The sequence below is a fragment of the Embiotoca jacksoni genome, unplaced genomic scaffold, assembly GCF_022577435.1.
Source record: "Embiotoca jacksoni isolate LCO1_2020_lvr unplaced genomic scaffold, fEmbJac1.0.p SCAF_4, whole genome shotgun sequence".
NCBI classification, from domain to species: domain Eukaryota; kingdom Metazoa; phylum Chordata; class Actinopteri; family Embiotocidae; genus Embiotoca; species Embiotoca jacksoni.
The window spans coordinates 3,664,076-3,691,809 of NW_027185392.1; the positions used below are offsets into that span (position 1 = coordinate 3,664,076).

The 27,734-nt window shown below is 40.7% G+C and overlaps 2 protein-coding genes across 4 annotated transcripts; both read left to right on the forward strand.

The window, feature by feature from the left end:
* The first annotated feature begins 553 nt into the window (after positions 1-553).
* Positions 554-17,940, forward strand: shoc2 (SHOC2 leucine rich repeat scaffold protein). 3 transcript variants are annotated; one of them, XM_069166956.1, is made up of 9 exons: positions 554-620; positions 5,800-6,882; positions 7,283-7,420; positions 7,525-7,655; positions 8,086-8,274; positions 9,210-9,332; positions 10,070-10,207; positions 11,396-11,513; positions 12,889-17,940. In XM_069166956.1, exons 2-9 carry the CDS (start codon positions 6,180-6,182, stop codon positions 13,095-13,097), a joined length of 1,749 nt encoding a protein of 582 aa, XP_069023057.1. In that variant the 5' UTR covers positions 554-620; positions 5,800-6,179; the 3' UTR covers positions 13,098-17,940. The 3 variants fall into 3 exon arrangements, with proteins under 3 accessions (XP_069023057.1, XP_069023055.1, XP_069023056.1); XM_069166954.1 differs by lacking the exon at positions 554-620 and adding an exon at positions 919-1,473; XM_069166955.1 differs by lacking the exon at positions 554-620 and adding an exon at positions 919-1,385.
* Positions 17,941-24,499: 6,559 nt separating this feature from the next.
* Positions 24,500-27,094, forward strand: adra2a (adrenoceptor alpha 2A). Its single transcript, XM_069166957.1, has 2 exons — positions 24,500-24,755; positions 24,920-27,094. Exon 2 carries the CDS (start codon positions 25,126-25,128, stop codon positions 26,386-26,388), a length of 1,263 nt encoding a protein of 420 aa, XP_069023058.1. The 5' UTR covers positions 24,500-24,755; positions 24,920-25,125; the 3' UTR covers positions 26,389-27,094.
* The last annotated feature ends 640 nt before the right edge of the window (positions 27,095-27,734 follow it).

A 27,734-nucleotide genomic window follows, 5' to 3' on the forward strand; every position in this document is an offset into this window, starting at 1 on the left:
TATATAATAATTTATTAGTCAGAGGGATCAAATGAGTATACTTTAATACTTTAAATACATTTGGCTGCTAATAATAATATGCTTTAACTTAAGTAGAGGTTTTTTTGGGGGGGAAGACTTTTATTTACAATGGAGTCTTATTAAATTGTTGTATTTGGTTCTTGAGCAAAGTATCTGAATACTTCTACAAGGCTACAAATTTTAAATGCCGGACTTTATTCGAAATGGGGTATTTTCACCCACTTTTAATTAAGTCAAATATATGACGTCAGTGTTTTTTTTTTTTTTTTTTTTTTTTTTTTTTTTTTTTTCACCTCTGCAATTTAATCGCTTGTTTATCATGATTACAAAACACATTTTTCACTATTAGTTTTTTTTTTAAAATAAAAAAAAAAAAAAAAGATTGTCATTTTAAAATATACGTCTCTAAATGTTTGCGAAATGAAGAATTGATTGCATTTCAAAGTCTCGTGATAACATTGGTTAGGCGTGCGAATGACGCAGTTTGGTGGCCGGGGAGGGAGGGAGGAGAGGAGGGAGGAGGGGAGGGGAGGGGAGCGTAGCAGCAGTGTAGGAAAAGAGGAGGAAGCAGCGAGGATGGCGGAGTCACACCTCTGAAGGTAAAGCAGTTATTTTATCACATTAACAGCAGACCCTTTACTCCCCCCCCCTACCTCCCTCCCTCCCTCCCTCCTCCCACCCTACCCACCCCGCAGCAGCAGCACGGTAACGCGACCCTCGGGAGACTACGCGCTCGCCAGCCCTCCCCTCCCCTCCCCCCCCGCTCCCTCCCTCCCTCCCTCCTCCCCCGGTAAAAGGCGTGTGTAACGCCGGAGTGTACATTTTTTTTTTTTTTTTTTTTTTTTTTTTTTTTTTGCGGTGGCGAGTACGAACGCACTCTTTTGTTTCAGCTTTCGGAATGGCCGCTGTTTTTCGGTGTTTTCTTTCCCCCCCTCGGCTCGTGTTCAGTACGGGAACGGCGCTTGTGCACCGTCGTGTCAGCGAGTTCGCACCGCGCGTCGCCCGCTCGCCTTAAAGGAGATCCTCCTCCTCCTCCTCCTCCTCCTCCTCCAGGCCCGTGGCTCCTTTTTTTTTTTTTTTTTTTTTCTTTTTTTTGGGGGGGGTGTCTGCTAACCCCCCTCGGTTGCGCCCAGCTGGCTGCAGCAGAGATTCCCCCCCCCCCCTCCACAACCTCCCGCCCACCACCACCACCACCACCACCCCCTCATCTCTCTCGGTCTCTCCGGAGGAGGACTCTCGGAGGACGGGTCGGTCGGTCGGTCGGTCGGTCTGCGTCCCGACAGCCGCTCGGCTCGGGCCTGCGTTGAAACACACACACAGATGAAGCTAACCGCTGGGTCTCGAGTATTTGGAAAAATGTAAAGGTAAAAAAAAAAAAAAAAAAAATCTCCGACACCCTCCGCGCTGCTGTGTACCGCGTAAAACAAACAAAACAACAACAACAAAAAAAAGGTGCAGTTTGTTTTAATATTTGTGTTTCCATATTGAAGGTGATGTTTCGTCTTCCTCGTTTTGAGGGAATCGCTCGCGAAATTCCGGTTAGCTGTTTAGGCTAACATAGCTCGCTAGCTGACGTTAGCAAATTTAGCAGTCTGGAATAACTGACGTTTGCTTTTGCTGTTGACGTTTTAGCTTAGCTCGTTTTATTTCCTGCCTTGTTGTCACTCGTTGTTGTTGTTGTTGTTTTTTTTTTTTTAACAGGCTCGACAAACGGTGTTTATCTTTTTTTTTTTTCTTTCTTTCTTTGGAGTATTTGACTCCTATAGCTCTTACGTTGTAGATGTCCCCCCCCCCCTCCTCCTCCTCCCCGGTCGCTTCAACGGCTGGGCTCGGCTATCAATAGACATTTATTTATTTATTTATTTTTATTTATTTTATTTTTTTTATAGCCTTAAACCGACTTGGCTTAGTGTGATGCTGGTTTAGGTTGAAGAGTCGCACCGTAGCGGTGTTCCTGTCACCAGTAATGACCGCGAAGGGTGGCACCCGACCCGACCCGACCCCTCGTCTACTTGTGCGCGTTCATACGATGGGTGTAATTAATTAAATCGTTTTTTTTTAAGGGCGACTCGACTTGGAAGTGACCCGTTTTGTCGGTAATCACGTTTGTGAGGATTTTTGTCATTGGCACCACGTAAGCCATCCAGCGGGGCCGGGTCATGTGGAGAGCTTGTGTAGTAAGCAAGCAAGCAAGCAGCTGCTGCCACCTCACCTCTTGTTTTTAAGCAATGGTGCCTCTTGTATCACGCGTTGTAATTCATCTTGTACTGGCAGGCCAAATTGTCCCTGATTTGTAATTTATTGGATTTTGAGTCGTAGCTGACTTGTCAAGCGACGACATCAGCGGTGGATTTTTGTCATCTCGCAAGCACTTCAGTTTGTTTGCTTTAAATGTGTTGGGTTTTTTTGTGTTTTTTTTTTTTTTGTGTGTTTTCTATTGCTGCATGTCTTATTTGATCCTGAAGGCATTGTAATGGATAAGCGTAGGAGAACAGTTCTACTCGGGCCTAAATGCACTGACATTAGCAGATTGGCCCAAGATATCCTTAATGGAAACTTCATTAGTCGTCCGAGTAGCACTTTATATGGTGCTGTTGTGGTAGTTTTTGATGGACACGCATTAGCTTTTTTTTTTTTCTTTTCTGCAAAGCCGTATATGAGTTGAGCCTCCTGTTGGCACCGACTTAATCGTTTGTCACTGCTGGAGACGTTGCCCGTTGATTCGGGATCTTTGGCCAAAAAGCACCGCATGTACATCTTTAAAAGGACCCTCGCACACACATCCTCACACCAGTATAATAAAACAATTGTAAAGGTACAATGTAAAGACTGTAAACGCACACAGAGCACCTGTCGATAGCACCGTTTTCTGATCAGAGTATGTTTAATTTTATTGTTACCCTGAAATTCTATCTTTTAATGTTAACCCTTAATGTTTTTGTTTTCTTAAATTTCTGACTAGCCCTTTTCCTGCTTGGGCTATCGAGGCTATCCAGTCACACATAAGCATTGAATGCGATTGTTGTTTTTACAGATTCTCACCAGATGAATGCATACTTAGGTGGGGCTGTAGGCTTAGAGTAATGTCAACGCTCACTGGGTCAGGTTTGTTTAGGGGCGGTAAATTGGTGTGAGGTTATGCCTAGTACATTAAACAGATTTTTTTTTTTTTTTTTTGGTCTGATAAAGCACACTCAATACCTTGGTATAAACCGTGAACTGGTACAGACAACCCACCAAACCTGTCAAAGTCATTTTCTTCTGGCTCATGTATATGGAAGGTTATTTTCATTCTTTAAGTATGTGGGGTTGTTTTTCAGCAGCTTATACAAAGTCCACCTCAACATTCATTGAAATGTTAATTTATCTACATACGTTTGTAATATCTAGGACTATTATGCATAATATCTGTTGAGAGAGGCAGGAAGGTCCACTTTCTTTTCAGCATGAGCAAGTTTTCAACTTGCAGCAGTTCTGTACAAATGTCACTGAAAGAGGCGCACAATGAAAATAAATGGCACTGGTGTGTCCCTGCACGTGTCGCATGTCACCAGCCTTTAGTGTTTCAAACTCCTTATTGTTATTAGATTGATCGTGTTATCATCATCATCATTGCCATGCATCATCATTTTTTTTTTTTTTTTTTAACAGGGCAAATTGGGGAGTTTGTGAATGCTGCCTTTCAGAGGAAACAGTCAAAGGATCTAAATTGAATTTTGGCTCCATGTAGTTATATCCAGTCATTACATTCATACACTAGTGGACGCTGCCTTAGCCCTGTCCGCAATGAAAAAAATGTAACAACCTGCAGATCTGTTTTTCCATTTTAATACTAAACCCTTGAGTTATTTTGAAGAAACCCCAGCATTCATTTGAAAGGGGAGTATAACAGCTTTGCTTTGGTTACTATGTTGTGTTTAAGACTAGGGTTAATAAAGAACAAGTTCCCCCATGTCCAAGGAAGGGAACATTAGTCATTAAATGCAGACATAGATCTACACAGATAATGTTTACATACAGATTATTATAACCACCAGAGTGATGCACCAAGATAGGGACAAAGTGTACAACCATAAAAGGAAGTTGCTTGCACGGTTGGGTTTACATGGCCCCAGCAGTTGGGCTGGTCTGGCTATTCTCATTTTATGTTAATAACTATTTAGTACACAGACTTGCCTCTTATAGCCAGTGTTAGATTTCCATCTCTCTATGTATGAGAGGCAAAAAGAGCAGCGGATACCTTTGTATTATTTACAGAACACACTGTAAGTCCTTCTACCATGTAGAATGCTATCGACTGAACATTTTCTTTTACCCAAAAGGTCATGTGACCTGTTGTCGCGGGGTCGTCATTCTTTGAAAGCCACTTCTAAAGATTACTCCCAGCAGTACTAACCTTTTCACTTGGCTCTGATCCTGAGCCAAACCTGCCTCTCTTTTTGCGACAGTTTAACTTGTGCTAGTGCTGGAGAACTTTACACAGTCACCGAGGTACAACAGCAACGGAGACTAAACGGAGACTAAACAGAGACAGGCCCCCAAAGACACACTGGCTCAGTTTGTCATGTAAAGACTGAAAGGACTGTGTTTTTTACTGTCTTTTAGACAAAAGTAGCAAATGTAATTGTTGTGTGACAGATTTAATAGGGGATGGCTGACTTGCTGTATTCACACTTAAGTGGGGCCGTAGGCTTACAGTAATGTCAACAGTCGCTGGGCCTTGCTTGTTTGGTGGGAGTAATTTGGTGTGAGGTTATGATCAAAACATTAATCAGATTTTTCTTGGTCTGGTAAAACCCACTTCACATCACGGTATTGACAATCCACCAAACCTATTGAAATGTTTTGGGTTTTTTTTGGTCTCATTTATAAAGGAGAATATTATCAGGGTATTGGTTAATTCTGTCAATATAGTGAAGCTTGCATTGTACACTTATTCCACTGAAAGGAGTGTAAGTGCAGATCTGGTGAAGCAGTAAAGGCTTAATTTATGTCCAGCAATATGTTAGTTTTTAACTAACAACATATCAAGTTGCCACCGGTGTGTCCCTGCATGCGGTGCTTATTGCTGTTTTATTTCACTATTGTTGTGCAGCACTGTTATTTTTTTATCAAAGCACAATTGTGAGTTTTGAATGCGGCTCACTAGAACAAACATTGAAAGGATTCAAAATGAATTTGGCTTCAAACTCTTCGGACAAAAAAAAAATGCTTCAATCAGTTCTGACGCTGCGTCCCCTTTTACAATGATGGTAGACGATAATATTCGAAGTCATTTCATTGACTAGACATTTTTGGCACTGACAAATTAATGCACTGTAAAAAAAAAAAAAATTGTGTTTCTTTACTATGAAAAAAACTAATTTTCATACTAAAACATTGTCACTTTACATTTTTTTTTTAAATTTGGCAAGCTTTAAAATCTCAAATTTCTCCTGGTTGCCTAATTGGGCAGGTGGGTCACAATATTATAGGCATCAGAGACGGATATATTGAACTCATTATTTCAGTTTTTGTATCATTAGTTGTTGTTTTTTAATCTGGAAACATTTTTGATGTTTGTTTGAGGCATCGATCTGCAGAAAACAAGTAGCTTATTTACATTTCCTTTCCAGCGTTTTCCTTACTTTTTCAACAGGGGAATATTGACCTGTGTTCACCACAAAATCACAAGAAGTTTATTGATAATAGTGGCAAGCTGTTTTGTCTTTTAGTAAATATTAAGATAAACTTAGAAATCTTAACAAAATCTCTTTTTTTTTTCTCCCCCCCTGACAGCAAATAACGGAGGGATTAAATAAAACCTTGATGACCTTTGCAGCTTGAAAGAACTTCTACCCGAAGGTCCTGGGATTGTATGCAGTTCAAGTCCTTAAGCATGTGGCCCATGGATGCCACGACCCAGCTACTTCAAAGGATTTTTTCTGCCATGGCATTTTAACAAAGGAACAAAGTATCATAAGTATCCAAAATACCTTTGGATCAAAAGGCCTTTTTTTTTTTTTTTTTTTTCCCAAGGGTAATCATAAATTTGAGGGCCTGCATGGGGATGTTTTCTTTAAAAGCCTCCTTGGCTGTCGGCGTCCTTTTTTTTCTGAATAAGTAACCTGACAAGAGACTCCCATGAGCAACTCTGCAGGAAGCCCGATAACGTCGACATGAGTAGTACTTTAGGCAAAGAAAAAGATTCGAAAGAAAAGGACCCCAAAGGTGGTCCAGTGGGTAAAGAAAGGGAAAAAGAGGCGAAGGCTCTGGCCAGCTTAGTCAAGGATGGGGGCAAAGAAACGAAGACCAAAGGGAAAGATGCCAAAGAAGGAAAGAAGGACACCAGCAGCTCGACACCGGGTGTTGCCTTCTCTGTTGACAATACGATAAAGCGGCCAAACCCAGCACCAGGTACACGCAAGAAGTCCAGTAATGCAGAGGTGATCAAAGAGCTAAACAAGTGTCGGGAGGAGAACTCGATGAGATTGGACCTATCGAAACGGTCCATTCACATGCTGCCCACCTCCATTAAGGAGTTGACGCAGTTGGCTGAACTCTACTTATACAGCAACAAGCTGCAGAGCCTGCCGGCTGAGGTGGGTTGCCTATCAGGCCTGGTCACTTTGGCCCTCAGTGAGAACTCCCTGACCAGTTTGCCGGACTCTCTGGACTCCCTGAAGAAGCTTCGAATGCTTGACCTCCGGCACAACAAGCTGAGAGAGATACCAGCTGTGGTCTATCGCCTGACATCTCTGGCCACGCTGTACCTGCGCTTCAATCGCATCACGACAGTGGAGAAGGACATCCGAAACCTGTCCAAGCTCACCATGCTCAGCATCCGCGAGAACAAGATTAAACAGCTACCCGCAGAGATAGGTGAGTAAAACCTGCACGCGAAGACGCGATGAATTCCTCCGATTTAGGAAGGACGGTAACCTTATTGCACTATGGACTGTAGCGCTGATGGTCACAGAGCACACGCCCTACTTCAACTCAAGAAATACTACACATCCCGTTTTCAAAGTCTAGATTGACAATGTTGTGATGCTCACCCTCGTGTCTCGTTCACTCTCTGTACTGCAGGAGTCATGGTTGTAAACTTGGTTTTGCAAATTGACAAATTCAGTTTTGTCAACTTTGAAATCAGTATTTCACTTCTGTGATAAGGGAATGAGACCGTTGGCTTGGATGTCTTCAGTGGGGCCGGAGTATATTATTGAAAGCATTTTCCTCCTAAATTAAGTAATGTATGAATTTGGTGCGCATCTTTCTGCAGGGGAGCTATGCAGCCTCATTACTCTGGATGTTGCCCATAATCAGTTGGAACACCTACCGAAGGAGATTGGAAATTGCACACAGATAACCAACCTTGACTTGCAGCACAATGAGCTCTTGGACCTCCCAGAGACTATAGGTAATTTATCATTTTTTTTGCACTGTGAATCCAGCTAGATTTGAAAAATATATTAGGCAGAAAAATACTTAACAATACATTATTTTTTTTTGTTATTGTTTCAGGCAATCTGGCAAGCATAAATCGCTTAGGTCTGAGATATAATAGGTTGTCAGCCATCCCCAGATCATTAGCCAAATGTCGAGAACTGGAGGAGCTAAACCTTGAAAACAACAACATTTCAGTGCTGCCAGAGGTAAGTAGAACAAGTCATTTCTTCCCAAATATAAATACTGAATAAAAACGAGTTGCAGCCCTAATTTCTGTTTCCTGTAATGCTGTTCAAACGCAAAATTGACAACATCAATGTCGTCTCGGAGGCCGGACCCATCTGTACCAGTGCTCTGTAACAGTATAAAAACAGTTTATATCCAAGCGTTGCATCATGTATGGGCACTTTAGTTGCAAAGTGTCGTCACATCGTAAGCACAGTCCTTAAGATATTCATTCACTAAGGACTGGGCAGAAATCTGTGGGCTTATCTTAAATACTTGTTGTTTGCCATGCTTGTAGCTCATCCTCTTAAATTGCTGTTTATTTCTGGCCAACTAGTACATCCAGTGTAAAAATCCCTGCCGCTACCAATAGAGTCCTGTCCTGATTATATGCTTTCTGTGCTTCATCAGGGCCTGCTGTCAAGTTTGGTAAACCTGACAAGTTTAACACTGGCGAGGAACTGCTTCCAGTCGTACCCTGTGGGGGGGCCATCCCAGTTCTCCACCATTTACTCCCTCAACATGGAGCACAACCGCATCAACAAGATCCCCTTCGGCATCTTCTCCCGGGCCAAAGTGTTGAGCAAGCTTAACATGAAGGTATACATGCATGTTTGTCTGTAAAATTAGTGAGATCAATTCTGAAGTCACCTATTTATAAGGTCTCTCAACAATGGGGAAATAATTAAGAGTAATTACCATCTTCATTTTGTCTGCTGTATAGTTTACATCACGCCATCGCATCATAATAAAAACCAGGGATTAAGAAGCCCTTTTCACGACAGACATTTTTAACTTGACATGGAAAGAAAATTAGAGTCACTGATAACATTAACAATGGCTCTATTCTTTTCTTTTTTTTTTTAGTTTTTCAGTAAGATGTGAAAATCAGCCAGGAGGCTGAAACTGAAGCAGCTCAATGGAATTCAAACATTATTAATAAATCTGTTTTCCCCCATGCTGACATGTTAAAATATCTTTCGTGAAAAAAGATGAACATGTGGTATTGAAATGGCGCTTTGTGTGAGCTGTACAAAAATTTTCCTTTTCGTCATCAACCTTGTGTTATTTTGTCTTTGCTATTTGCTGCCGTAAGAGTGGATATAATAAGACACTTAAACAGAAAAAGGTCCAATAACTAAGTTTAAAAAAAAAAAAAGGCTAAGTTATACATACTTTTTAAAATATCTGAAGGTGGGTAAAGAATCAGGAGATGTGTAAGAAATCAAATTCTGTACTTGCATGTTGCAAACAGATGACTAAATTTTCTGGTGCGAGTTGTGCCACATTAGTTCAACAGGGTAGATTAGAACTGCATAAAAGAAAATGCCTGCTTACCCTTTACTATTTGTTCTGTGCACTGAATAAAGACAAGAATGAGCAGCACGTCTATTGGCACTTAATATTTGGCCTTTCGGCGCCAGGCTGCAGTCCATCGGTCCGTCCGGCCTCTGGAACAGTGCCGTCTGTCCTCGTGTTGACCCGCTGCATTGTCTCTGATATTGCTGGTAAAGGTATGTCATTGTCTTCCTCAGGACAACCAGTTAACGTCTCTGCCGTTGGACTTCGGCACATGGACTAGCATGGTTGAGCTGAACCTGGCCACCAATCAGCTGACTAAGATCCCGGAGGATGTCTGCGGTCTTGTCTCTCTGGAGGTGAGGGTTTGAGCTCGCCAGTGAATTTGAGCTGACCGTAACGATTTTGTATAATTGTTACAATCATTTCCACATTCATCTGTACGAAAATAGCAACACAAATATCACATTTCATCCACTATTCCTACGTCGTTTTCCACCGTTTAATGATGTGATTAGACTCCCTTCTTCTTCTGTGGTTTAATGGCACGTGAATAGAGAACAAGCTCCACTGTTTATCTCAAAGAGCTTAACTTCTAATATTCCATCAACTGCAATTTTGATGAGCGTCGACTGATGTTAAGGATTTAGTGACGAAGCCAACACCATGGACAATAAATTGTTGTTCTTCTTCATGTGTTATTAAACTAGGATTAGGCTTACACTATGATAGTGGCATAAAATACACAAAACAAATTATAAATTAAATCATTGATTGCATTTGCATGACAGTCGTCAAATAAAAACTCGTGATGGTGACAGCCGCATTGCGTACGCAGTATCCAATAGGTCATATTTTGTGCCAATATAGCGTAGCATACCTGTTTTGTTTTCATGGTGCAACTAGAAAGAGATTTTGCATATATCCATAAGTTAACTCAAATAAGTGATAACACGTGTTGGGTGCACATTTACCCCCATTTCTTTTATTCTTTAGGCGGTTTCGTGATGACTTGCGTGGCTCTATTTTTGTGAATAATAAGTTCAGAACATTGTATTTCTGATCCTTAAAGTGAAAAACGTCTTTATCTTCACAGGTGTTAATATTGTCCAATAATCTTCTGAAGAAGTTACCACACGGCATTGGGAATTTGAGGAAGTTACGGGAGCTCGACTTGGAGGAGAACAAGTTGGAATGTCTACCTAATGAAATCGCTTATCTTAAAGATTTACAGGTCAGTCTTCCACATGCACTTCTTACTTTCACGCTTGATGTTGATGTGGATACCGGGGGAGTTTTGTGTTTTGAAATATCTTGGCTCACCACTTGTGTTCACAAGAAGCCAGGCACTAGAACCAGAAACTAATAAGACACCAGAAAAACAGTTTACGGGATGGAAAGATACTCAAACGGATGTCTTTTCATGCATCAAATTATAAAATGTAGAGCCGTGTCCTTCGCTATGTTCATATTTTTAGTTTTAAAGAACAGATTACTGGACATGCTGTCTGCCCATTAGATAACCACCAACAGTTGGTCTCCGCAGTTGGAGGATACATACAGTGGATTCAGACCCCTTCACATTTTGCACAATTTATCTTGTCTTGTTTTTATGTCTCACTGGTATTCATAACGGAGATGAAAAGAAAAACAACTATAAGTTAAATCAATGTTTTGTGTATTGGCCTTTGAATCAGCACCAGTTCTCCGAGGTGCACGTCCTCACAGTTTTTAAGGTACTTGGCATGTTGAGCTCCGTGGGGGTCTTACCATCTGTTGCAGGACCACTTGTTCTTCTTGTCGCTGAAGATTGTCTTTTAAGAATCTGGCTGTTTCTTTGGGCCTGTTTTTAGAATGATTTTTAGGAAAGATCACATTGTATTACATAAAAATAAAAAAAAAAAAAAAAAAAAGAAATGCATCCAAAGTGCCTAAAATCTGTTCACAGTGCTGGAAGTTTTTAAGAAGGGCTTTCACACAGAGGAGCAGGCCCGATTCCCGTCTCTTATGTCACTGAAAATGTCCTGAAAAATGATTTCACGAAGAGTTGAGAAACCTGAAAACATGAAGTTCAAGGAACGCTCTGCACACATACATCGGGGCGAAGTTATAAAGCCGTTTCTAAATCCACCGTAAAACCTGATGATAAATAGTTGTATTGACAACTTGTGGGATGTTTCTAAAGCGTGTTTACTATTTTGTAATGCCACTGCGGGATTGGTAAATGTGCGCAGCGCTTACACTTTGACAGAATGTAAAAGAACTGAAATATTTATTCCTTCAATAACACTTATCTAGACGTACGTGGAACATTGGAGGCTGATTTTCAGTTCTTTGCGTTTTGCGCTGGTTCGTTGTGCTGAAACTGCGTTGGTCAAAGATATCATCGTTTGATTGAAAACTTTCTCTGCTTTCACGTTAGAAATTGGTGCTGACAAATAATCAGCTGACTACGTTACCCAGAGGTATCGGCCACCTCACCAACCTGACTCATCTGGGTTTGGGAGAGAACCTGTTGCAACACCTTCCTGAGGAGATCGGTAAGTCCTCCGCTCGTATCCCCCGACGACGTAGATCGGCGACACGCTCGGTCGATCTGCTCAGGGCTGAAAAATGTTACGTCGCTAAAGTTTCCTTCATTGATGGTACGGAACCAGAACCGATCCAGAGACGTCCCACCAGGAGTCACCTGGAGTCCGTTTTTAATAGATGAGTGAAAATGGAAATTTTTTTTTTTTTTTTTGCTTCTTGGCTATTTGTTCATAAAGTTAACGAAAAACAAATAAAATTACACAGTAATCAAAATGGAACACCGCCTCCCCTCATACAGAGGACATGCAGTTAATGTTTACAAAGAAGTGGAACAAAATGTATGCGTGTACGTACGTACGTGTTCTCAGGACAACAATTGACGAGTTGATAGTAAGACTTCATTCTACAAAAGACAACAAAACAATAATGTTTTTAAACTAAAATTTCTCCTAAAAGCTAAATATAACCAACAGGATTTGAGAGCTTAACAGTCACGTATGTCCCACCTCTAAACCTTTCCTCTGTGATTAGTCCAACCCGGATAGGTAGGTTACTGCTGAGGTTGACGGTTAAGCCAGAGATTAAAATGGGTGGAAAAAAGAAGCTGAAGGTCGATGTATTCTCAGAACTTTCCGACTTGGAGAACTATTAAGTCGCTGACCAGCCAATCCGAGTTTCCCCTCACGTTTAAGATGTCATTTTTTTTAGATAGAAATATGAAAAATCACATTGTGAGAATTTTCTGATTGTTATTGTCATATGTGAGATGTTTCTGATGGATGGTCAGGTTTAAAAAAAAAAAAAAAAAAAAAAAAGGAAGTTTCAGACTCTTGACATTTTTAGGACAAAACAATAAATGGAGATTAATAATATTTATCAGTTGCAGCCTCAAGTGTCATGTTTTAGTAAAGAGTGTCGTGATGAAAGAATCAGTCATTTAATCTTAAGTATCTGCTGATACAGTCCTGATCTGATTTTCCTCAATAAACCAGCTTCACGCTGCTTCACATGCATTCAAGTTATTAAAAATCAAATCAGTGCATATGCTTTAACAATTGAAAAATTCTGTTGTGCATCAAGAAAAAAAAAAAAAAGCCTACGGAGCTGTTCTTTTTAATGTTTTTATTTTTATTTACATTTTGCGCAAAATAAAGTAAACCCCCCCCCCCCCCCCCCCCCCAAAAAAAAAAAAAAAAAAATTCTTTGTCACAAACTTCTTAAAACGTTCTCTCTTCAATTCCACGTAGTGGGAACAAGTCGTTCGAATTAGTTCCAACTTTCACACCCCCAGACGCGACCGTCGACGGCCGGAGCGGCTGCCGGCCGGCAGGCCCGGTTTGGTTGTGTCGTGAATCTTGACGCCTGCCTCATGTCTGTCCGTAGGCACACTGGAGAACTTGGAGGAACTGTACCTCAACGACAACCCCAACCTGCACAGCCTCCCGTTCGAGCTGGCCCTCTGCAGCAAGCTGTCCATCATGAGCATCGAGAACTGTCCCCTGACCCACCTGCCGCCCCAGATTGTAGCGGGAGGCCCTTCCTTCATCATCCAGTTCCTGAAGATGCAGGGACCGTACCGTGCCATGGTCTGAGCCCGGAGCAGCTCGCCGCCAGTCGCCGCTTTAGCTCCAAACCCTCCCACTGGCTCTGCACCCTTTGGCCTGCCCTCCTCCCCCAACCCCTGCCCCCCCCCCCCACCCCCTCCCCACGTTATGTGCATCATACACTGTAAAGGAAACAGACTCGCCGCAATCAGTGTCGGGTGGGGGAGGGGGGGGGGGTGGGCAAAAACAGAAGGAAGAAGGAAGGAAAGAGAAAAAAAAAAAAAGGAGGAGCTCGACGAGGACAACGTTTCTTTCACCGACCGCGGGGCAGAAACCAGGCAAATCTTTGGAGACTTGACTTGTGCGCTGCTCCAGAGTTCATGGCGGTCATGTTAGGACCCCGGCCACCCTCCCGCCCCACCCCCCCACCCCCCTCCACCCCACTCATCTTTCATTCCGAATCATACGAGGAAAATATTTCCATCTGTTTGCCAAAACTGAAGATATATAAAGTTATCTATATTGAGTAACTGTGAGCTAAGTGGCAAGTCTTTCAACCATATAAACCGTGCTCCCATTGCCAATGTATTTACAGTAATTACAAGCATCTATTACGTGAGCAAGGATACAACTGTATGCAAAAACAAACAAAACAAAGTCTTTGGAACTTCTCATTTACTGCTGCTGCCGCAATTTTAACTTTTGTCACCTTGTTATACTTTTGATATTCCCTTTTTTTTTTTTTTTTTTTTTTTTTTTTTTTACGTCATCTTCGCATCATAACTTATGTTAGTTGCTTCTTGACCACAGAGAACAAAGGTCTGATGATGGTGTGTTTCAAATTTCTTTTTTCTTTTTTTGTATTTTATTTTATTTTCCTTTTTTGTTTTGTTTTCTACTTAATAGGGTTGTTTTTTGTTTTTAAAACTGTGCCTATGTTTAGAGTGACCCAGTGGCTCATTTCTAAACACAATTATCCATGAGAATACAAAGATATAAATTATTTCATTAATTTTGTTTTTATTATTATTATTACTGCTGATGTCATTTTTTTTTTTGTATTTTTTTTTTTTTAACTTCTTTTTTTTTTTGTATTCCTTGTTGCATTAATCTGTCGGATCAAGTGATATCAGAGTTAAAATAGGACGATTGGAGATCTTTTTAATGAATAGCAGCAGTAGTTGTTCAACATTAAGCTAGTAACGTATACATATGAGAAATGCCAATCACACATGCTTGAAGACAAAAGAAAAAAGCAACTTCTCCAAAACGGATGGCGCTACGGCCCCCCCCCCCCCCCCCGTCGATTTATTGATTTTGTGCGACAACGAAAAGGTATTCGAAAAAAATTCAAACGTACATCGGTGATGGGATAAATGATAGATGTTTTTATATATGTATACAAATTGTTGCCTTCGGTGCAATTTTTAGTTCCGTTTATTCGTTTGATATTATCTTCAGTGTTGAGGCTGCGTAGCGTTCATCCAGTTGATCATCGACCGACATATCAAGCGTTTCAAAAAGGCGTTTTCGGAGCAGTTGGCGAGTGTATCGGAGCTTCAAAAGGATTTGATAATAAAACATTGACAGGTAACTCCTTCTCGACACTTCTTTTTTTTTTTTTTGACAGGGTCTCCTAAAAATCTTAACTACATTACAGAAAATATTCACTTGATTTATATTGATTTTTTTTTTTTATTTAATTTTTTTGTCCCACACTGTCTCAGCAATGCTGCTGCTCTTATGCACTTTTTTTTTTTTTTTTTTTTTTTTTTTCTTAAAGACATTGGCATCCTCTATGTTAAAGACAAAAACACAATAGCCTCTCATTGGTTATTTTGAATGGGGGCATTTTGTTTCTGAAGTATTTTATCTGTTTATCATGTAAATTTGTATCAATTAAAGATAAATGCTGAGTTTGGTGGGTTCAGAAAACGCTCACAACTTTCTCTGGAAAGTTTTATCCTGTCGATCTTAAAAGGAGCTCCTGAACCGGCCTCAGAGACATTTTAAGATATCCTGCTTTCTCCATTTCAAAATGGCTTTTCTGCAGTTCAGACGAACGTTGTTTATTTGAAATCGATTTACATTGAGTGTTTTCTTTTTACTTAATGATGAAATCTGCATTGAATTAGTATTATTTCAAGTGACTGTACATTAAAAATCCCAACAAAAGGTAATCAAACCAAACTTTTTTTTTTTTTTTTTTTTTTTCCTTCTTTTTTTATTTGGAAAATGTTTTGCATCCCAGTTCTATATTCAATCATGATTCTGTTTTGTATTGAACTGAGTGGGTCTACTTTCTTTGCAGCAGCTTGGTGTGTTGTAGTGGGCTGTGGTCCGGTCTCCCCCGACAGGAGGCCTGAGCGACGAGCGCGCCACAGCTCACCTCGGGGTCGGGTCGGGTTTCTTGGGGAGGGGAACAATGAAACGCTGCTTCTAATTTACCAGCAGAACCTGTTGCTGCTTTTCATGGACTTTAAAAACATATGCTGTTCAAGACGGAGGGAGCCGGGCAGGGCGGGGATGCGGGACACGATTCCACTCCCAACACCGATAACGGACCCGACTCGAAAACCTGACGAGGGACAAATCCACTGACCTTTTCGATTCGGCGTCGGGGCCCCGGTGGTTTTCACACAGATCAAAATCGTTTGGACACAATGATGAGACGACACAACAAGGTGCATATTTGAGCCTAACGCAGTTACAGTACAAGAACTGTCGGAAAAAGACAAAAAAAAAAAAAAAAAATTGTAAAAAGGGCTTTCTGTGTTCACGCTCAACAACACACCGGAGGCATTGCATTCCTGGGTTTTTATATAAAAGCTTTGGAAGGTTTTTTTTTTTTTTGTGTATTTACTTTTAGCTGTAAACAATTGTGTGAAAAATGCCTTCAACGAGTACTCAAAAAGTGAGATGTGCATTAGGTATGCAGCGCGAGTGCTGTGACCCATTTTTACATTCAGTCTCTTCTGTTTTTACTTTTTTCATGTGCCATTTTGTGAGGTTGAGAAAACCAGTGTATGAAGACGCAGCGGATGGTGGGAGGCTGAGGAGGAAACTGAACTGGGCTGATCGGCTGCAGAGCATTTATCAGATGGTGGAATGTAGTTTTTAAACGCGCGGTGGAGAGGGGGGGGGCGGGGGGGGGGGGGGTTCACCGACCGGCCCCTTCGGGTGGAGGTGGGACCCGTTGCTGGAACAAAGTGGTGGCGACGTGTTGCGTACTGGTGCATCCAAAATAATTGGGAGTATTTGTGTTTATTTTTCTATTGTCAGTGATTTGAGGCCATGGAGAGCATCGCAGAATCAAAGTCATTCGCTCCTTTTTCTTTTTTTTTTTTTCCTGGATCACTCAACGACGTGTCATTTTCTTGCCTGGTTATTTTGTACAGGAAACAAGCATGTTGAACACATATTTGACATGATTTGTCTGGGTCAGAATTGGGCGTTTCTGCATAGAAGACTTCGATTTAGTGGCTATTTGGTGTATCTGCAAATGCTCCCTTTTTGTATATTGCAAAGGGTGTCGAAGCATTGTGTGGCAATGCTTATCCTACTTAATCTACATTGACAAGCAGCCTTAATGGTCTTTTTTATGTGTTTGTTTGGCTATTCCTTGTGTCTATGGCCACTGACTGTACTTGCTGACAAGCAACTGGTCGTTACGATGTAAATTTGGGTCTAGTTTCTTCTGTCTTATTTTTTCCTTTTACTCTGTACAGTAATCTGACGTTACGGTAGACTCAGTATTACACGATCTGTAATGTGATGAGAGTTTTACAAGAAGACAGAAGACTGCAATGGAAGATAATGCCATTATGCTACCAAGTGGATGTGCATTAGCTTACGTCTCGCTTGTCTTTGGCATTAAAGGGGAATTCCACCAAAACTGACTTGCATTGTTATTTTGCAAAGACTTTTTCCCTACTTTTTTTTTTTTTTTTTTTTTTTAATGTTCTCAAGTCAAATCAGGTTTAAATTCAATTTGTAAAATTTAGTTTCTGCAACCTAAGTAGTTTGAGATATTTGATTTGGCACTTTTTGATAGGAAGGAATGATATTCTTGTTTTCAGAAAAAAAACACTGCTTTTTTTTTTTAATTTTTTTATTATTATTATTATTATTATTATTATCATGAGAGGACATAACTTCACTTTTCGGAATGTAACTTGGCCAATTTTGGTGGAACGGCCCTTTTAATGTAAAGCTGCCCCGCTCTTTCCAACCGCACACCTCTCTCTGAATCCTGCCCACTTACACACCCTTCTATAGTATCTCCATACATTTACTTGACTGCCTTATGCGCACCAAGCGAAACCTTTATGACCGTTTGATTCCATCGACAAAGACAGATAATCATTTCTCTTTTATTTCGTCCTTTAATGTCGGTAAAGGGATCTGGGTCCTCGGATTGAACAGACGTTAAAAGTTTTTGGGTCAGTTGTCTCTTGACTGGACGCACAGATGCAGACATGACTACCTCTATGTGAGTCTTCATTGCTAACCACAGTGACCAAGATCCAGTCTGAGGTGTTTCCACCTGTGTGAAGCCGCCTGTCGGCAGCACCAGCTTGGTTTTGGACCAGCAATTAAACAACTATTTGTTTTACTGAGCACCCTCTTGTTTTATTTTGGATATATGCCTTTACTTGGCATTATCTGGCAAATTTTTTAAAAAAAGAGGAAGAAGACACTGATTTCTGTGCTTGGTTGTAAATGACAAAACTTAATCAACGCCGCCCCATTGTAAGACAGTTATCCTGAAACCAACTAGTTGCAGAGTGCTACTTTGCAAATGAGTGAAAATGACCATGTTTGGTGATGTTCTGTATGTACATACATCTTTTTAACTGTAATAAACTGATAAATATTTACAAATTTATAATGTGTGTAAATAATTAATTAAACATAAAACTTTTTGGTTTTTGTTGAAGTTATGGGGACTTTTGTGCTGCCTCTCTCTGTTTCATGCTACAGTGTTTTCCCTAAGTTTGGGGAGGACTTGGATGTACTTATTTAATTGGGGTTTTGAGGGGGTCCTTTCCCAAGAAAATGTCTACTTCTACATCTTTCAATTAAAACACAAGCTATTTCACATCATTTGATTATTCCCGTGTCTTTGAAAAATCTTCCAAAAATGTAGGAAAGCCAGGGCAGGTACTAACACCTAAAGAGGCATAGGACATAAGACTTTCTGGTGACGTCCACTGCAGAACAAGCAGAACTGTTAGATCTGGGAAAAGCAATATAGTTAATTTGATGCTTTCCACGATGATTTGGCTTAAGTGGTGCTGAAAACTACAAGGGCATGGCACCTAAACCTTATTGGGTAGGGTAAACCATCCCTTATAGAAAAATATGTCACGAGAAAGTCTCATTATAGTATGTCATCCAAAATTTCACAAGAAAGTCATAAAAAAGTCGTATAATAGGATGTTCAAAATGTCATAAACAAGTCATATTATTATGTATTTGACAAGTTTGAAAACGTCCTCATAGGCGTTCTTGATATATTGCATTCACGAGAACTGGCCTGACAAATGACAGAAAAGTGAGATCAAAGGAACCTTGAACTTTGACCTTTGAACACCAAACTCATCACTTCATCCTTGAGGCCAAGTGAACGATTGTGCCACGTTTGAAAAATTTCCATTCAGGCATTCCTTAGATATTATGTTCCTGTGAATGTGTCAACTTGGGGGTAATTGTGACCCCTCCCCCCTGACCTTTGACTCTCAAACTGTAATCAGTTCATCCTTGATACCACGTTAATCTTTTCACCAAGTTTAAGGACATTCCCTCAAGGTGTTCTTGAGATATTGTCTTAATGAGAACGGGACGTAAATAGGTACGAACAAACAATCTGGAATCATGAGACCTACAGCCACGGCAGAGGCATAATAATAATAATAATAATACAAAAAAAAAAACCTTCTCCATATTGCTGAGGTCAGTCCATTTACTGTCACTGTTTACACCATCTGGCATCTCAATACAGAAAAATATCAATATCTGAATTCAATTCTTGATTTTGGCTCGACAAACAAATTCCAAAATTAAGTTGAAAATCTAAATATACCTAAAAAATTTACAATATTTCCACAGAAAAAAATATGCTGTCAACCGAGCCACACACGAACATATAACTCCAAACATTATTTTTATACATCCATAAGGGGTATGATTTAAATTCACCATAAACTAAAATAATATTGAATAAACTTAATCAAATCTTTCTGCAAGGTCGGCACTGTTAGTGCTCACTCCTCCTCTTCATCACCCATAAATAGTCTCTAAATGTTTTCACACCTGTTTCCTGTTTCTGCTGATCTATAATTTTACTTTTTCTAATAGAAGAGTGTCTTGCTTTAACCCACCATTTTATACTGGGTGCTTTTCCTAATCATGGTGATCAATTCCGTGGCATGCAGGGAAACATATCTATGATTCTTGGGTCACGTTTAATAAAACTACGGTCTTCTATTTATAAACACTAACAGAAAAAAAACAAAAAAACAAGCTGCAACTCCTCTTCTTCACGGTTCCTCTGGGAAATACTGGTGACTGATTATCTTTCCAGTTCAGTACCTAAAGCATCCTTCAGAGAACCCACCTGAGAAAGGAATCACACATATATGACCAAAACTCCCATAAAAATGAAGCTGATTATTCTCTCCATCGTGATTGATGGTTTCCCAGAGAAGTTTAATGGGAGCTGCTGCTCTTCTCTTTTCAAACCTGATCACATGCAGCACTGCATTTTTTATTTTTTATTTTTTTTTATCTCCGTTTATTGACTGGCTTACATGGTTACAACATGTGTTGAAATATGTCTATTGGTACATTTTAACACCGTTTTTACAAATATTTATTCGGCTGTTTTTTTTGTGGACTGAAGTTACCTTTGTCTCTGTCCAGTGCAACACCGCCCCCTACTGCTGAATTCAAGTCTTGGTATTACTGAAGGTTGAATCAGCCTCAATTTGTCTTATAATAACACATAATACCGAGAGCTTTCACAACTGACGTCTGAAACTCCAGCTCTCTCTCAGGCGTCTGTCATCTTGTCTCACTGAGTTGTGCACAGACGCACAGCGGTCTTCACAGCACGTTTATTCTCACCAAAGGAAATCACCCGAAAACACAGCAGAACCCCGAGCGCACCCCGAGTTCCTCACCCAACCTGTCACACATCTCCAGTATGTATATCTTGTACGTTTCCCCGCAGAGTTGTCCCGTCTGAGTTTGGGGAGGCTCTTGCCGGAGACGACAGGTGTCACTGTATCATTGCGCTTCGTCTGCGCCCTCATGCACCAACCGGCGCCACGACTCAATGTTTACCCCCAAACAGCGGTCAGTCCGGCGCATGAAGCTCCCGGCTGCTGTTATTTCATCCGGCTGGACTGACAGTTATTATGCGGCTGATCTGAGCCCTGCTGTGTGTGCGTGTGTGTGTGTGTGTGTGTGAGCTGCGTCTCACAGGTGCGCTTTGAATATTCACTCTGTTCCAGTTAATAGCCTCCCCGGCACATTTGTGTTCAACAGGCTGTCATCGCAGGGCGAAGTAAATATCTAATGATCCACTCGGAAGCGTTTTCCTCAAGAAATTAATATCGGTGGTCCATATTTCCATCTCGTCACGCTCTGCAGGGGACAACGGGGTCAGCAACGCACTTCCGTTTCCGTGGGAACAGGTTTGAGTGACACGTGCTCAAGTGCTTGTCCTGCACACACAACGAGGAAAAGCTGCACTCACACAGGTAGTAAAAAAAAAAAAAAAGTTCCATTTGAAGTAGAACAATTGGGGGTATATCACCACTCAAAGGTTATAGACGCTACTTATTACAATAATATTAAATAAACCAATGTAGTTTCACTATTTGAAATGGGGAGTGGGGGTGAGGGGGTGGGACAATTTTAGGAAGGATCAAGAAAGTTTATTAAAAAGCATCAGAGAACACGAAAATAATTGGTTTCACATTTACATTAAATCATATTTATAAATATATCAACATAAATAACAGTTTTACAAAAATAAATATAGCCTGTGAATTTGACTGAAGTGATTAAACTGTGTTGGAATACAATTTTGTGAATGTTGAAATTAAGTGATCAAATTACTGTAATTTACTGTATTTCTGATCATTTTTCAATAACTTTGTATGAACAAAGTACTTGTGTTGACTGACCATAGATAGTTTGTTTTGATTTAACACAATTCTATAAATTGCTACCAAAGCTAAAAAAAAAAAATGTAAAAAAAGATTTTTTCATTAAAAAAAAAAAAAAAAATCAAAAAAAAAAAAATCAGTGTAACCAATGTTCACTATTGAAATGAATAAATACAATGATTCTTTTTTTTTCAGTGCTGAATTTTTCTGGATAGACTAACAACATTATTCTTCACTTATGCCCTTCGACAGATACTTATTAACTTATGTTACTTATGATATTGACAGAATTATGGATCTTTTGAGGAAACGTCGTGGAAATCATTTTGGAATTGAAAGATCTAGTAATTAAAGCATCACAAAAGCATCACAAAATCCTGCATTATTAATTATAATTACTTAATTATTAAATTAATGCATTATTGCATTAAAAGAAAAGAAAAGAAAGAAAGACTGATTTAAAAAAAATCTGAGTAAAAATAACCTGGCAAGACAGACAAAAAAAACCCACACATACAAGTAAATAAATGCACTTTTCAACTATTCTTAATAGAGAAAAATGAAAGACCAGACTAGACGTGTGAACCCTTTGCTGTAAAAAAAAAAAATGGTTGCGTACGTACGAGCATAAACACCTGCACATTGAGTCACTATTAAGTTCTGGAGTTTTTTTTAAATTTTGTATGGAGTGGCAGCACTAGTGTGAGACTCGCAGGATTTGCACAGCACTGATCAAAGCTGGAGGCACGATCATTACATTGCTTTCATCCACTGGGTGCGATACTGAGTCTCGTTCTCTGATTGTATCCTCCCACTGTTTCTCATAAATTTCCTCCTCCGTGATTTTCTGATTTAAAATTTTCCACAAAAGTGGAACTCAAACAATGTATTAAGTAGAGATTTTATGGTAAAAATGGGACTGTGACAGTTTGATGAATCCCACGATGGATAAAACCTGATAAATTTGCTGAAAGAATACAAAATAAGTGAACTCCATCCATAGAGAAGAGGGGTAAGCGTAGAGTCTTTGTGATTTATGTGTGCAATTCCAGAGGAATATTGGCTAAAAATGTAAGATCGTAACTGTGTCTGAGTCTGAGAAAACGTAATTACATTTTTTTCAAGGCTGACACTGGATTAGTTGTAATAAAACGCAACCTGCATCAGACCGATATCACACCAAAGCGTGCACTACACTAGTCTGTCCACTAGCGGATCCTGTGTCAGTGTCGCATTTCGCCGCATCGCTTTAGCGTGAAAAGTACACGCGTGCATGACGAGAATTGAGGAAGGACGTCATGTGATGAGGAAAAAAACAGCACAGAGACTGGGTGCAGAGTTCTGCTGTCGCCCGGAAGATTGAGGTTTAGGTCTGTGAGAAAATATAGTGGATTTCTTTTGAGTAACTGAAGTAAATTACATATATCGTGGTTTTTTTTTTAACATATTATAATCCAAATAGGATTATTTTCTTTGGTCTCACTCACACCAACATGACACTGACACAGTATCCTTTAGTGAACTGTCAGGTGTATTACACACGTTGTTTTGATTTTGTGAGAAAACAAAAGTTACTTATACAAAGTAACGTATTTAACTTGCGTCATGTATTGTCAGTCACCTATTTTAACCCAAACCGTGATCTTTTCCTAAACCTAACCACATGTTGTTGTTTTTTTTGCCCAAACCATATAGGCTTATAGGCGAGGCAAAAACATGACACTGACAGAGCATCCTCCAGTGGACTGATAGATATAGTACACGCTTTGGCGTGATACTGGGTTGCCTGCTCGAGTTAAAAAAAAATTCTGTATCATTTTAGTAACAATTTTCCTTATTGTTTAATTATTTTTGCATGTTTTTTTGGTATCACCGTCTCATTTTTATGCTAACTAATAAAATGAAAAACTCGTTTCTTTCTTATACATTGTCTTGCACGCTGCTGGTTCATTTCATGTAAATTGAATATAAAATGTCAGTCTAATAAATCGTCATGGTCATGAACATAAAAGAAAAAAAATAATAAACCTCCTTTTATGAGTTTGTAAAGCTGCAGCAGCTGCTTTCATTACCTGATACATTTAAAAAAAATTTGGACAAAATCAACATCATTTGAATGCTAAGTGTGATCTCATTAAACAGCACTGGCTGCAGATACCAGTGACACGTCATCTGTTACACGAAATTAAAAGCTTTATCTTATAATATATCATATAATTGTAACATTTATACTAAAGAAATGTTGAAGATTATCCCCGGCTCTCCAACAGGCCTCTGGTGATCACTGATTTAATTACAATATGAGGCCACAGATGGACAAATAGAGAGAGAAGACTCCCCAACAGGTTTCTACATTTTGAAGAATCAGTTAACATCCTGCACTTCATCACCGCTCCTACGTCCTATTTGTAAACACTGAAGTACCTTGTCAGGTGTGTCCTTTGGGCAAATAGAACTCAAAGACTTCTGAATCGTCTGCTCGTCACACAGTCTGGGGACTCCCTCATGTGTTCCACATGAAGTGTAAAAGGTGGCAAAATAAATTAAGTTTGGACAAAGGAATAAAATGCTTCTGTTGATTTCATGGTGTGGCTCTGGCTGCAGCTTAGCAACAGAGCTGCACTGCAAAAAATGTCTGTCCCAACAAGTCGATTGTTCTAAATATTGTTCTCTTTTTTTAAGGTAAGAAAACATTTACTGGCTTTTCATTGTTTTCATCCCAGTTTTACTTTTTTTCCAGGAGTTTTCTTACTCTACAAATTATATAGAACTTTTACACATTTACTACAAATAAACCTGCATTTCCTCGAATAAGCTTTATTTTTTTCATTTTCTTTCAGGATATAAAGTTTTAATTATTTTGAGGCATATTGCTAGACACAATTATACTTGTTGGACACGGTTAGAGTTATTATAAATAGCAATTTAAATTAACATTAATTTGAGGCTGCATTTGTTCCTATTATTTTGTCCAAAGCCTGCGCCTGCACGTCTCCTGTCATACCCATGTGTATATGAATATAATTTAATTACATTTTTTTCAATTTTCATTCGTGATAATTTAACCCTGATGCATTTTTCCTCCTCTAATTCCTCCACGGTACAAAAAAAAAACAACCTCCAGCTGATGTTGCCAGACAAACACGGCGTGGCAACGAGCCAGTGTTGACACTCCGTGGACGCACGGTGACCCGGTGAGAGGGACACTTTTTGCAGCGTGCGGGCTATAAAGAGAGGGAGTGGCGCACTGGAGAACACTGAGGAGAGAAACTCCACACGCAGGCAGAAGCACGGCAGCGCCCGGGATAACGTGATTAGCGCTTTATTAGGTCCGCTACTGAGCACAACTAGATGCAGTACAGAGATCATTAGGTGGAGAGACAGGAGAGATATAAAGGAAACGCCTCATCCGCCACATGGATCTTCTTTGCTTCCTATTAATCTGCCTAAAGAAGTTACCCACTGACAGTTTTTTAATGCCCGTGCGTCTCCGGCGCTGGAGAGGTTGTGTCAGCACCAGATGCCTCAAGTAAGACGATCTCGCTTTTTATGTGGCTTTTTCCTCAGTGTTTTTCAGGTTAAAGTAATGTCTGAGCTGATTACAATGTAAAAGAAATGTATGTATTGATTGTAAATAACAATGATAGCAGTATAGGGTCTGATTTATTTCCTTGTGTGGCTTCATATTTTCAGATGAACTGCCAGCCCTATGAATATTATCGGTTTATCCTTGAGGAGGCTGTACACAATGAGAGAGAAAAATCTGGGACTGCCTGAGAGGGGTGATTCAGTTCCTTCCTTTCTCTGCCCTGCTGTGAGCTACTAGCTCCGTTCTTCCTGGTGGATGATATTTGTTAACCTCAGGTGAACTCACATAGGAAGTGGGCCAATCTGCTCCGATGGAGTTTGACAACGAGACCAACCTGACTCTTCCCAGCGTGGCCCCTTACAGCCTCCAGATGTCCCTGCCGCTCACTGTGCTGGTGGGGATCATGATCCTGCTGACAGTGTTTGGTAACGTGCTGGTGGTCATAGCTGTGTTTACAAGCCGGGCCCTGCGGGCTCCACAGAACTTATTCTTAGTGTCTCTGGCATCAGCGGACATTTTGGTGGCGACACTAGTCATGCCTTTCTCCTTGGCCAACGAGCTGATGGGATACTGGTACTTTGGTGAGGTGTGGTGTGAGATATATCTTGCACTTGATGTTCTTTTCTGCACCGCCTCCATTGCCCACCTCTGTGCTATCAGCTTAGACCGCTACTGGTCCATCACACAGGCCATCGAGTACAACCTGAAGAGGACACCGCGTCGCATCAAGTGTATCATCTTCATTGTGTGGGTCATCGCAGCAGTTATCTCATTCCCACCTCTAATCACCATGGAGAAAGAAAACAGCGAGGAGGAACCTGTGTGTAAGATTAATAATGATAAATGGTACGTCATCTCCTCCTGCATCGGGTCCTTCTTCCTCCCCTGTGTCATCATGGTGCTGGTCTATGTGCGGATCTACCAGATTGCTAAGAAGAGGACGCGGGCGCCACCGGGAGACCGGAAGCGGAAGGACCTGCCGAAGACGGCCGCCGTCGCTGCCGCCAACCAGAAGCAGAACGGTGTGGGTGACGCCGAGGAGCGCCTCTGCCACGAGAAGCTGAACGGTGAACGGGACATCGAGCTAAAAGAGGGAGTGAGAGGAGAAGAGGGAGCAGACGAGGAGAAAGGTGAGGTCAACGGGGTGGACATTGAGGAGTCATCCTCGTCGGACCACAAAGTCAACACTCCATGCTCGATTAAAAAGAAGTCAACCAGGGTGAAGCCACGACACACCCAAATCAAACCGGGGGATGCCGATGGCCAAAAGCGGGTGCCGAGCACCAAAGGAAGCCGCTGGAAGGGCCGGCAGAACCGTGAGAAACGCTTCACCTTCGTCCTGGCTGTGGTCATTGGAGTGTTTGTCATCTGCTGGTTTCCCTTTTTCTTTACATACATGCTGATGACACTGTGCGAGTCCTGCCCTGTGCCCGACACCCTGTTCAAGTTCTTCTTCTGGTTCGGCTACTGCAACAGTGCTCTGAACCCCATTATTTACACCATCTTCAACAACGACTTCAGGAGGTCGTTCAAAAAGATTCTGTGCAAGAGGGATGCTCGAAGATATGTATGACTGACTCCACCTTTATGTATTTTTACTATTATAGTGTACATAGATTGTAAATCCCATTTACCACCGCGCATGGATCAGCGGTTTGTGAACGCTCTCGGTATAACTGCTTGGAAAGGCTTTCCTAGGACGAGCTTTACGTGCAGCATCTTTGTTTCAGAACATCCACCACCCACAGCTTCAATACCGGCCGGGATCACACAGAGACAGGTTTAAAGTACTAAGAAGCACAGTGAGCACACGTTTTTATTGTAACTGCTATTTTTATTTTTTATAAAAGAAAAGAAAAAAACATAGTGAAGTCCATGATGTGTAATGTATTTTATGAAAGTATGTGCAAAATGATGTGTCTGAATATTTGTCTCTGTTGTCATCATTATGGATTCAGTATTGTGCCACTTTGTATGATCTGATGATAAGAATGATAATGATGGGGGTGATGACAACTGATGGGAAAAATGCAGACTCTTTAAAGAATAAATAAAAAACATTTCCTAAAATGGTCACGGATCCATATTGAACATCTGATTGGTGATGTCATCTCAGTATGTATGTTACACTGGGCTGGCACACAGTCTGGTGTCACTCATTGACATAATGCATTCCCTCGGCACTTACTTACTAACCGTAACAACTAAAGGCCTTTCTGTAACTGTTACGCTGACTCTAACCGTAACCCTAAAACCAGGTCTTAACCTTTCAAGAGCAGACTGTGTCTCTGGGGACCTCTAATCTTTGTCCCCATCGTGACACAAGTCCCCATAGGTGGGTGTGCATTTGAGTTAAAGTCCCCACTGGGATATAAAAACAAGCTCACTAATTCACACACGAGCCACTAGGAAAATGGGAGATGAGAGGCAGAAAGGCACAGCCGCAACAGACAAAGTCTGAATTGGCTTTCAGAGGATGATATGGTGTTGAGGGAGAGTTCCTGAAGTGAAAAGCTCTTTTACCTGTCACTCATGTGAATGCATGGAAACGTAGGGGCAATGGGCCCCTCGTGCAGAGAATTGGAGATTTCCAAAGAAAAATGCAAATTCACTGGTCTGTTGAATCTGACCTTTGCAAGAGATTAACAAGGAGCTGGCTCTTAATGAGCCTGAACAGAACATGTGCAAATGTTCTTTAGGTCCCTGGATTATTCATGTTTGTGAAAAGATGGCGGTCTTTTGTCTGAGATGTCAAATTCCCCAAATTAACAGAATTTTTAATCTTTTTTTTTTTTTTCTTCCAAGCTTCAGATTTCAGCCAGTTTATGAATCAAATTCTGCTTTTGTAGTGTGAGGCACGGGAAGCGGAAAAGTCACGGTTCATTTGCCGTCTTGTGTTACCACCGTATGCATCATTTG